This window comes from Lissotriton vulgaris, unplaced genomic scaffold (assembly GCF_964263255.1).
Source record: "Lissotriton vulgaris unplaced genomic scaffold, aLisVul1.2 SCAFFOLD_645, whole genome shotgun sequence".
NCBI classification, from domain to species: Eukaryota; Metazoa; Chordata; class Amphibia; order Caudata; family Salamandridae; genus Lissotriton; species Lissotriton vulgaris.
In genome coordinates, this window is record NW_028247646.1 from 639,576 (window position 1) to 652,203 (window position 12,628).

The following is a 12,628-nucleotide window of genomic DNA, read 5'->3' on the forward strand; positions in this document are numbered from 1 at the left end:
GGTGGAAGGGTTACCATTTGAGAGGGGATGTGAGTATATGGTGACTCTAGATGTAGAGTCATTATATACAAACATTCCCCAGCATGATACAATAGAGGTCATTAAAAAACTCTTAGAAGAAACTGATATCATAGGAGGAAGTAAGGAATTTATAGTGAAATGTGTGTCAATGGTGCTCCTTAACAACATCTTCCTTTTCAAAAAAGATCTTTATAGACAGCGCAAAGGGACCAGTATGGGCGCAACTTGTGCCCCTAGTCTGGCCTGTATTTATGTTAGCGTTTTTGAAGAAATGCACGTCTATAATGAAGTGAGTCCCTTTTATGAAAACATCCGCAACTGGGTGAGGTTTATAGACGACATTTTCTTCATTTGGTCAGGGACAGAAGACAATTTAAATGAGTTTCTTGCGTGAACCAATATGGGAGACAGTAATCTAAAATTTACAGCCTCCTACAGCAATCTAAAAGTAAACTTCCTAGACATTACCATAAAAAATGAAAATAAAAAACTGACAGTGGAACTATTTAAAAAGGAGACTGATCGAAATACAATTCTCCATTATAAAAGTTATCACCCGAAAAGTCAACGTGACAACATTCCTTTTGGAGAATTTCTCCGCTTGATGAGAAACTGTACATCCATAGAGGATTTTTATAAACATGCGGAACAAACTAAGCTAAAATTCAAAGAAAGAGGGAATCCGAATAAACTGATTAATCACTCCCTGAAACGAGCACGTTTCTATAATAGGGACAGTCTCCTAGAAAACAAAAGACAAAAAGTCTGCTGCTGATCAGATTGTAATGGTAAGCCAATTCTCAGGCATTGCCAATCAAATCAAAAACGTGATCAAACATAATTGGAAGATCCTCAATGATGGAGCAGATAATATACTTCCTAGACCCCTATATGCCTATAGGAAAAATAAAACTCTCCATTCGACCCTGGTCCACACCTACAGGGAAGATATTATAGAAAATCAGAGAACAATCACAGGAACAAAGGCGGTAGGAAACCACAAATGTGGATCCTGCAGCGTATGCGACCAATGTTTTATAACAAAAGAAATATGTTTGAATTCAGTATGTCACAAGATATGTACACTAAACAACTGCAGAAGTAAAAATCTGATTTACCTGATTCTGTGCCCTTGTGGCCTAGGTTATATAGGGGAAACAGGAAGAGAACTTCGAGTTAGAATAGGGGGAACATAAATCAGCAATTAGATTAAATAAGGAGAATGCCCCGCTAGTGAACCACTGGAAGGAAAAAAATCACACCGACAAGGACATCAGATGGATCATAGTGGAGAAAATATAAGAACAGACTAGAATGGGAGATAGTAAAAAAAGGAGGAAACAACAAGAGCAATGGTATATGGTTAAGTTCAACACCATTAAGAATGGATTGAATACTAGAGAGGACTGGGAGTCTTTGATTTAATAAACATAGGAGAAGATATACCTACATTTAGACGAGATTAGAACATCAGGTACACACAGACTAGCCCTCTAAACTTATGAACAGATATGCATACAATGTAAATATTTTAGTATAAACCACCAAAAAATTGATGGATGGAGTATAGGATAAGGCAAATGAGCTACCTGATGGGACTGCCAATTACTCCTCTAGACCTGCCAATATACAACTGGTTGAACGAATATGGAAGGCTGCTTCTGAATAGAAGATCATGAAAGTCCGAAGTTTTTAATATAACCACAGAATTCGGGCACTAAATACGCGAATAGCACACAATCCTGGTTAGAAAGCATAGTTACCATATAGATCATATAGTCTAATCGGTAGGTATAAACCCTTTTTGAATCTTATGTACTATCTCCAATACAAGGTGGAGCTTAAATTGATCAGAAGTGCTAGAGTAAGTCTGTAAATATGAGCATATCAAGTATAAATATAAAAGAAGCCATAATACTGTTGAACTGCGAGGTAATAGAAAGTTTGTGACATAATAAACTAGTCTAGTCAAAATAACCCCTCACCAGACTATAAAACCCTTTCTAAGATGGCCCCAGCTTTTAAATGTCCCTAAAAAAGAATTAATTATCCGAGCTACTCTCACATTTAGTGAGAGTAGTCCGCAATTTAAAACTGCCAGCACGTATTTGTAAAAATAGCCATATCGAAGGGTAATATATTTAAGTGTTAAGTATATATACACCCCGATGCAACAGAAACAATCACGTGATAAAATCTCATTCAACACGACTTTAAACCCACTAAAAGATGGCCGCAACACAGATGCGCCCCACGAAGGACAATACGCATGCGCAAGAATGTAGTGTAGAATCGCCGCACATGCGCGAGAATGAGGTGTAGAATCCCCGCGCACTGCCCAGCTGAACCGCATTATGTATTGCGGTTTAAATAGAGGTCAACAAACGAGTCAGGCTATCTCTACAATACCGTCACACAGGAGGGGAAGCTCGGCACATAAGACGGCAGGTGAGTCTAAGAACGGGACAAGCGAGACCGAGGGTGCAATTAGAGTTATAGCGATACCCCCGCACCTCAGGCTATGGGCTTCTTGTTCACTGGGTAATGACACATAGTCATGACAACTGCATATTTTGCGCACTTGGGTTTGGTTAAATGGATGTCAGCGCGAAGCGATTCTATCTGTAATTGAGAGCCAAGATAACCTAGGGAGCATACTGACAGAAGAAAGGAAAAGCACCTATTTTAATCTGTAGGTATCGGTGCAAGTTTATATTCTACTGCAGGAATGAGGCTAGACTAGGAGGGGGTACTATCACTCAAACCCTAATACAGTAATGTCTAATTTATACTCAGGGAGCAACAGACATTCCACAATGAAATAGGCAAATATGAGAGAGGTCATCTCGTGCAGTAGTTGAGGAATATGGGACACAATATGTACACTGTCTAAATGAATAGAGCTATCATCATTCCTCTCCTCAGACCACATCAGGCTCTGAATCCACAGACAACCGCTAAAACCAGCCACCCCCTGTAACCAAGGCTTTCTCTGTGGGCAAACTTGTCTAAAATTAAAAACAGGTAAGCCACTGAATAAAATGGTAACAATCTAGGGGAATGGGGCTCGGTACGAACAATATATAAAAATAGAAAATAAGTCAGATTCATATTCAATTTTAAACAGATGCCCACGAAGTAGCCAGACGTGGATCCCGAAGAGTAGGATACACCACGAATAAATTTATCATCATTTGAACCAAATGTAGCTACTAAATTCTCCTACAGAAGGTAAGCTAGGTATCAGTGGAAATACTAACGAGCAGAATAACATGTTAAAGAAAACGAAAATATAACTGGCATAATAATTATGTTTGACAGATAGAAATGATCAACATTTCTCAAAGCGATTCCAGATCAGAAGAACCGAGGGAAACTTGCCTTTAAGGGAAAACGTAAATACATTAGTGGGCCCTATGGTCAAGATCCCTAAAGGTTAGTAATTTTTATGCACTATACCGAAAGATTAGAAACTATATAGCCAAAAGTGCCCGGTTGTTAATACTAATTGCCAACGAACTATGGATGATAATAGACCATTATTATATTAGGGACTAAAGGGCTCCCCCACACACGCAATCCACTAACACCATTGATCAAAGTATTGCGTACATTTTGGATACCCACAAAGCGATGGCCTTTTGTAAGATTGCATGCATTTGTAAACATTCTGTAGAGTGGGAAGGCCTACATAAAAGTGGATGATTTACAAAAAGGGGGTGGTGATGAACAGAGTGTCTGAGTTAAACAGACCACTCTTACCCAGTCCAAAGATCAGGGTTTGATCCATCACCGTTATTTATCTCACTGCCCCATCCCAGCTCAGAACCTGGCTATATGCAAATTAGTCTGTCCCTGGCCCAGTGCATCATGGGAACAGGGCAGACTAAACTACCAAGCCAATTCTTCACCAGAAAGGAGACAAGCTACCGGGGACCGGTTTCTGGCATTTCAGCCTTCTTCGGCCCGGCTTGCTTGAATCCTGATGGAGCAGTGAGAAAGGGACTCATGTCTGAGTATACCCTGCCACACCTATAGTGGCCAAAAACGATTTACAAAAAGGGGGTGGTGATGAACAGAGTGTCTGAGTTAAACAGACCACTCTTACCCAGTCCAAAGATCAGGGTTTGATCCATCACCGTTATTTATCTCACTGCCCCATCCCAGCTCAGAACCTGGCTATATGCAAATTAGTCTGTCCCTGGCCCAGTGCATCATGGGAACAGGGCAGACTAAACTACCAAGCCAATTCTTCACCAGAAAGGAGACAAGCTACCGGGGACCGGTTTCTGGCATTTCAGCCTTCTTCGGCCCAGCTTGCTTGAATCCTGATGGAGCAGTGAGAAAGGGACTCATGTCTGAGTATACCCTGCCACACCTATAGTGGCCAAAAACGATTTACAAAAAGGGGGTGGTGATGAACAGAGTGTCTGAGTTAAACAGACCACTCTTACCCAGTCCAAAGATCAGGGTTTGATCCATCACCGTTATTTATCTCACTGCCCCATCCCAGCTCAGAACCTGGCTATATGCAAATTAGTCTGTCCCTGGCCCAGTGCATCATGGGAACAGGGCAGACTAAACTACCAAGCCAATTCTTCACCAGAAAGGAGACAAGCTACCGGGGACCGGTTTCTGGCATTTCAGCCTTCTTCGGCCCGGCACTGGGACAGGAACAGACTAATTTGCATACAGCCAGGTTCTGAAACTGGGATGGTGCAGTGAGCTAAAAAACGGTGTTGGATCTAGCCCTGATCTCTTGACTGGGTGAGAGCTTTCTGCTTAATTCAGAGACTCTGTCCCTCACCACCCCTTGTTGTAAATATTTTTGTCCACCCTAAGCGTGGAAGGGTATTCTCAGATGTGAGACCCTTGCTCATTGCACCATCAGGATTCAAGCAAACCGGGCCGAAGACGGCTGTAATGCCAGAAACCGGTCCCCGGGAGCTTGTTTCCTTCCCAGTGTAAGAATTGGCTTTTGTAGTTTGGTTTGCCCTGTTCCCATCATGCACTGGGACAGGAACAGACTAATTTGCATACAGCCAGGTTCTGAAACTGGGATGGTGCAGTGAGCTAAAAAACGGTGTTGAATCTAGCCCTGATCTCTTGACTGGGTGAGAGCTTTCTGCTTAATTCAGAGACTCTGTCCCTCACCACCCCTTGTTGTAAATATTTTTGTCCACCCTAAGCGTGGAAGGGTATTCTCAGATGTGAGACCCTTGCTCATTGCACCATCAGGATTCAAGCAAACCGGGCCGAAGACGGCTGTAATGCCAGAAACCGGTCCCCGGGAGCTTGTTTCCTTCCCAGTGTAAGAATTGGCTTTTGTAGTTTGGTTTGCCCTGTTCCCATCATGCACTGGGACAGGAACAGACTAATTTGCATACAGCCAGGTTCTGAAACTGGGATGGTGCAGTGAGCTAAAAAACGGTGTTGGATCTAGCCCTGATCTCTTGACTGGGTGAGAGCTTTCTGCTTAATTCAGAGACTCTGTCCCTCACCACCCCTTGTTGTAAATATTTTTGTCCACCCTAAGCGTGGAAGGGTATTCTCAGATGTGAGACCCTTGCTCATTGCACCATCAGGATTCAAGCAAACCGGGCCGAAGACGGCTGTAATGCCAGAAACCGGTCCCCGGGAGCTTGTTTCCTTCCCAGTGTAAGAATTGGCTTTTGTAGTTTGGTTTGCCCTGTTCCCATCATGCACTGGGACAGGAACAGACTAATTTGCATACAGCCAGGTTCTGAAACTGGGATGGTGCAGTGAGCTAAAAAACGGTTTTGGATCTAGCCCTGATCTCTTGACTGGGTGAGAGCTTTCTGCTTAATTCAGAGACTCTGTCCCTCACCACCCCTTGTTGTAAATATTTTTGTCCACCCTAAGCGTGGAAGGGTATTCTCAGATGTGAGACCCTTGCTCATTGCACCATCAGGATTCAAGCAAACCGGGCCGAAGACGGCTGTAATGCCAGAAACCGGTCCCCGGGAGCTTGTTTCCTTCCCAGTGTAAGAATTGGCTTTTGTAGTTTGGTTTGCCCTGTTCCCATCATGCACTGGGACAGGAACAGACTAATTTGCATACAGCCAGGTTCTGAAACTGGGATGGTGCAGTGAGCTAAAAAACGGTGTTGGATCTAGCCCTGATCTCTTGACTGGGTGAGAGCTTTCTGCTTAATTCAGAGACTCTGTCCCTCACCACCCCTTGTTGTAAATATTTTTGTCCACCCTAAGCGTGGAAGGGTATTCTCAGATGTGAGACCCTTGCTCATTGCACCATCAGGATTCAAGCAAACCGGGCCGAAGACGGCTGTAATGCCAGAAACCGGTCCCCGGGAGCTTGTTTCCTTCCCAGTGTAAGAATTGGCTTTTGTAGTTTGGTTTGCCCTGTTCCCATCATGCACTGGGACAGGAACAGACTAATTTGCATACAGCCAGGTTCTGAAACTGGGATGGTGCAGTGAGCTAAAAAACGGTGTTGGATCTAGCCCTGATCTCTTGACTGGGTGAGAGCTTTCTGCTTAATTCAGAGACTCTGTCCCTCACCACCCCTTGTTGTAAATATTTTTGTCCACCCTAAGCGTGGAAGGGTATTCTCAGATGTGAGACCCTTGCTCATTGCACCATCAGGATTCAAGCAAACCGGGCCGAAGACGGCTGTAATGCCAGAAACCGGTCCCCGGGAGCTTGTTTCCTTCCCAGTGTAAGAATTGGCTTTTGTAGTTTGGTTTGCCCTGTTCCCATCATGCACTGGGACAGGAACAGACTAATTTGCATACAGCCAGGTTCTGAAACTGGGATGGTGCAGTGAGCTAAAAAACGGTGTTGGATCTAGCCCTGATCTCTTGACTGGGTGAGAGCTTTCTGCTTAATTCAGAGACTCTGTCCCTCACCACCCCTTGTTGTAAATATTTTTGTCCACCCTAAGCGTGGAAGGGTATTCTCAGATGTGAGACCCTTGCTCATTGCACCATCAGGATTCAAGCAAACCGGGCCGAAGACGGCTGTAATGCCAGAAACCGGTCCCCGGGAGCTTGTTTCCTTCCCAGTGTAAGAATTGGCTTTTGTAGTTTGGTTTGCCCTGTTCCCATCATGCACTGGGACAGGAACAGACTAATTTGCATACAGCCAGGTTCTGAAACTGGGATGGTGCAGTGAGCTAAAAAACGGTGTTGGATCCAGCCCTGATCTCTTGACTGGGTGAGAGCTTTCTGCTTAATTCAGAGACTCTGTCCCTCACCACCCCTTGTTGTAAATACATAAAAGTGGATGGCACCTCTGTGATTCCTTTCTCCTCGAGTGGTGAGATCTAGATAAGTAAAATGTGGAGAGTTAAAGGATCCATGCAAAATGTGAAATAGACACTTGCGATACCCATAGAGATGTGAAATCGCATATACATAACACTTCCCTTGTGACATGTAAAGAGTAAATGCGTGTCAGTACGGAAATGCAGATGTAAATACTATCATCGTATAAAATATGTAAAATCTCCAGGTGAACAATAATGATAGATAGCTCTTTAACACAGTGAAAAATACCTTTACTTTATGAAACCTTGGACCCCAATACTAATTGTCCTGAGGAAGGTGTAACCGTATCAAGGGTACTAGCACCGAAACGCGTTGACGCCCGGAAAATACTGAGAATCCAAGAAAGCCTAGAAGATACCAACTGTATACAAAATCTAACAACTGTGGTATAACTTTGCAAATTTAGTAAGGCTATTGGATCCCATAGATCAGTTGACACAATATTCGAGCTAGTGTTACTAGTGGGGTTGTTGTTCCTTTGTTCTATATATTCTGTGTTATTGCTATTTCTGTATTGTAATGTATATGCTTCATGTCTAGATCCCTAGATGTTCTTTTTAAATCCAGAATATTTTATGTATGTGTGTTTTTTTAACAAAATTTTTTTAGTATGAAATGTAATCTACTTTGTTGACACTGTATTTTTCTTAAATGGATTGTATGTTTTCAGAAGAATTGATTGATTTCCTTCTGAAATTTTAATATTAGATATTCATTTTTTAATAAAAGATTGTAAACGCTATACTTTGATATTTGGTGTGTCCCTTTACAATAGACCTACGGGCCCTGTGGACGTCGAAAGTACATCTGTCCCTTATTCGCTGCAATCTCTAATACTAGTCCAGGGATTTTCTCTAGACTCGCTACTCCCTACCGCACCTGGACGAATTACCCCTTCCCCATTACCTCTGTTCACAGCCTTAAGTAAACTTTCCTTACAACTTTAGAATATATAATTCATATTAATAATTTGCATGTGGCCAGGTTGCATCTAACTGTTTATTGGATATCAGATTTGTACAGTCTTGTAAATATAGGCCATTTACTTTTCTACACACTTTGAGCTCTCTTGACTCCTATATACACTTGAGCACTCGTTCTTACACGTTCCCTAGAACATTCTCCTACTTTCTTGACCCTCTAATGATTGTTCCTTTAAATGACTAAATAAATATATTGTAATAATACTTAGTGGCTTTTCTGCACATCTGTTTGTTTTAATTATTTTCACGATTTACAGACATTTGTGAGCTGATTAATGTAAGCTAAAATAAGTTTATAATTATGTTAATGTAACTCTTCCTTGAGTAATTGGTCCAGGACCATTGTTTCTTTATAGTATTCAGGTAGGGACTTGAAGCACCACCCATGTTCCGTTCATCTTTTCAATTGGCTCCTTTCACTGTCCCTTCTAAATCATTGCTTTTCATTCATGAATAGGCGTAATACTCCCTCCTTTGTACCGCCTTGTATGCTTTTTTAACCTCCCATATGGCTTGACGTTTTACTTGTATTGTAACACGATCTGCTTTATGTAGTCAGTGCCCTATTCCACCTATTATGTGCTTTCCTACAAGCAGCACACCGCCCGCTTTTATTCTAATTACTAATGGCGGTCCGCTTTAACTATAGCAGTTGCATTTCTTTCTTTATTTACTTTAGCAGTACGGTCCGCTTTAAGTATAGCGCCGCGCCTATTTATTTAATTTACCAGCGCGGTCCGCTTTAACTTGAGCAGCCACACTACCAAACTTTCTTTTTGCAGTGAAAGCCCCCATACCATGTTTTTCCTTACATAGTGACCAAACCCCTTTCTTTAGAAGCGTCTCACTGTAACTCGAATACGGTGATCAGCGTCTAAAGAAAGGGGGGTGGCCACTATGAAAGTGGCCTTGCATTTGCGAGAGTTTGAGCTACTGGCTTTAGAAAAAACAATGCCTTTTATATATGTGTTGGTTTTGGAACACATCAGTAAAAGGCATTGTCATTTACAATGCAATAGTTTAAACTCTCGCAGATGCGAGACCAATTGCATTGCAAATGTTTGTTTACATTATTGCTGGTGACCCTGTGAGATGCAGAGGTGACTGCTCGCAATCTTGCATATGGTGGCCATAAATGTATTCTTGCCCTGATGCCATCACTATTACAATATTATTAATATTAGGAGATCGGGATGATGTTCATTGAGCATAAATAGCTCCTAGTGAAGAAAAGGTGGAAGCCGGCTGATGTAAAGCAGGTTCTATCTGCCCATGTCTGCAATCTGGTGCGTGTGGTCTAGGGGACAAGGCTTAGAATGGCCTTGCTGTGGCAATGAGAATGAAACACATTTGTTTTGTGCTGCGAGTTGAAAGTGCTACTGAATATTTTGAAACAAATAAATGCAGAATTATATGTACTAGAATTTAAACTCCTATCCTGGAGGGGATGAGCTGACCATTATCCAATGTGGAGCTCTATTCATTCTCTCGATTTTCCTGCATTGCCTTTCATGTATTTCAGGGCAGACACGGACTATAGCTTTTGTGCATTCCCCGCAGCACCCCCCGCCCCTTTGAAGATCATGCACAACATGACCCTATCTCCCAGAGGGAGAAGATCACAAGCACTGGTCCTTCTTCAGGGCTGCAGCGCTGCTTCGGTGCTTCAAGGCTTTGGAACAAGCAGGCTTCAAAGATTTTATTTCATAAACTGAAAGCGACTTACCCAAAGGGACCACAATTGCGATGACGAGGATGAGGATGACCAAAAACACCACCACAGCAGCAACAGCAGCAAACAACCGCCAATGATCTCTGAAACGTGTTAGCAACTGGTGGAAAACTCTGCCAGCTGAAATAAAATGAAAGAAAAACACATTAATGAGTTTACCTTTAAGTTGACTCCATAACTTTCAGCTGCGACGCTGCTCCTATGGGTTTTTATTTGAGGGGTGAGTGAGGGGCTGCCTTGACACCGCTTCAGGTGCAGCACCGTCAAGTAGTAAAAAATAAAACACACACACACAGATGTGCACATGCACCTCTAGAGTGCACTCCAGTGTCAGAACCAGTGGGCACTGGCGTTACCAATGTGTTTTCCTTCTTTTCTTTTTTAAATTTGTTATCATCGATTTGTGTTTAAGCCAAGTCATCAGGTTACCCAATACCAGTAGGACCTTTGCGTTGCACCAATAAGAACCATACTTTCCTGTTAGGTGCATCACAGCGTAAGGTTTTCTAGATCACTTTAACATTCCCACGCTTTCTAGGGGCATACATTTTGTTCTATTAGAGAGATATATATATGCAAATATATGGCTATCACCTTTAAGTAGTGACATGTATTCTTTTTATTTAGAGGCATTATTGCAACAAAAAGAAAAATAAGGAAATTTAGCCATTGCACTAAATTTCCAAGGTCAGGCCTATTGGTATAGCTGGTGCTCGTTTTCTAAGCAAACAAGGTAGCTTAAGTTAGACAAAAATTGGCAACAGTTAATCGGAGCGCACAGCACAGTTGAGGTAGATGTATGTCTACAAACAAGTCAAATGGTGCTCAGGAAGAGAAGGAAGGGCTGGTTACCACAGCCCTCAAATGTTGACCACTGTGTGGTACTGCAAATGGTTACTAGGATATTCATTGGTACTATGGTATTGGATCTTGCAATTCACCGCTTAACTGCCAATTCGAATCAATTTGCATAACAGTAAATATAATGCCAGGATTTGGTTATGGGTTAAATGGTGATGCTGCGGGTGTCCGTATTCATGCACAGTGAACACAAATGAATAAATTATTCAAGTGGGTGATTTGACCACTTGCGACTCACCCAAGATGGCGCCTGTTTAGACTGTCTGTCTTAAATTATACTATGTGAACACCCCTTTAAACTGTTCCTAAATTACAAATAATTAAATATAATAAATCTTGTAGAATTACAGATTTTATTGGTGAGAATAGAACGTCATCTGTATACTCGAAGTACACAAGCGCTTAGACCATTTCAAAATGGCGCTGGTACATGGTTTGATAATCGGCGATACAATATTGTCAGGGATTCCGGTTTTAAATACCGCTCTTGACTTGTAAACGTAGAGTGTACTGACATTGCAAATACATTTGCTTAATGAGGATAATAATCCCATGTAGATATGGGTGCCTGTTACAGTATATTATAACGAATTGTTACGCGGTCCCGCATTGGAAAGCCATTACAAGATGGCGCGGGTGAAAAATGAATCAGTACGAGGTCCCGCTATAAAAAGCCATTACAAGATAGCGCGGGTGCAGAACGCCGATTTACACCCGTGGACCTGCTGTCTACGGTAAGCGAGGACATACGCTTGGGAGCTCGACTCTTTACGAGTTTATAAGCTAAACGCTATTGTGACACTTAGCACTAATGTGCTTTTATTGAATTACAGACACGTACTGGTGGTATAAGATACGAGGATTTGCTGAAAGAAAGGGTTGATGGAATTTCAACCACTGTGCCTGATTATAAGGTGAGGAACAGTATAAGGGATGTATCAGGAAACAGGATTACCTGTAGTACCAGAATGTTAATCTATACTTTATATACGCTAGTCTCACAGAGTAATATGCACTCTTTGAATTTTATTTGTAGGAATACTATACATATGATCTGACCAGATACAAATTATACTTTGTTTGACTACTGGATTTTAAGGTGAGGTTTAATGGAATTTAAGCTAAGTGAGAAGTGGACTTTGGGTATCTGGTACTATATATGGATGTTATGTATTTACAGAATAACACAGAGATCTGCAGGAACAAATAGGACAACAGCCCTAACTTATATTGGTGAGTCATTTACTATGCTTAGTAATACTACATGTACGCTGTGCATGACTCGGATACTTGTGGGGTTGGTGTTGACCCATGGCCATATTATTTTAATAAATATAGAAAGACATTTCTATATTAAATTTAATCTTACACTAGTCCATCTACCTCACAGTTTAAAACGTATACACGGATTTGGTGTAATATGTTTCTTCTTTCTAATGCCTACAATGTAGTTTCTGGTGCTGAACTTATCAGCACTGATTGGTTTGAGGGTGTATCCCTTTTCTTTTCTTTTCTCAACAAATGTAATGAGAAAGATTACTGTGTTAAGTGTGACTACTGGAGAGTAGATTGGTAATTGATTGTATATATTTGGGTTGCAGCCCTGAGGAAGTCATTGGTCTTACGACTTGACGAAACACGTGTTGGCTGCTTCGTAAAGATTGGTGGAACTATGATGTGAATAATCTTGGAAGCTTGGACATTAAATTATCAAGTGAAAAC

At 41.7% G+C, this 12,628-nt stretch overlaps 1 protein-coding gene across 1 annotated transcript in view; it reads right to left on the reverse strand.

Annotated features, from left to right (window-relative positions):
* Positions 1 to 12,628, reverse strand: part of LOC147665085 (killer cell lectin-like receptor subfamily B member 1B allele A) — a 300,500-nt gene that overhangs the window by 157,231 nt on the left and 130,641 nt on the right. The window contains exon 2 of the mRNA XM_086949772.1: positions 10,040 to 10,165. Coding sequence (XP_086805898.1) covers positions 10,040 to 10,165 — 126 coding nt within the window. The remainder of the gene's footprint in view (positions 1 to 10,039; positions 10,166 to 12,628) is intronic.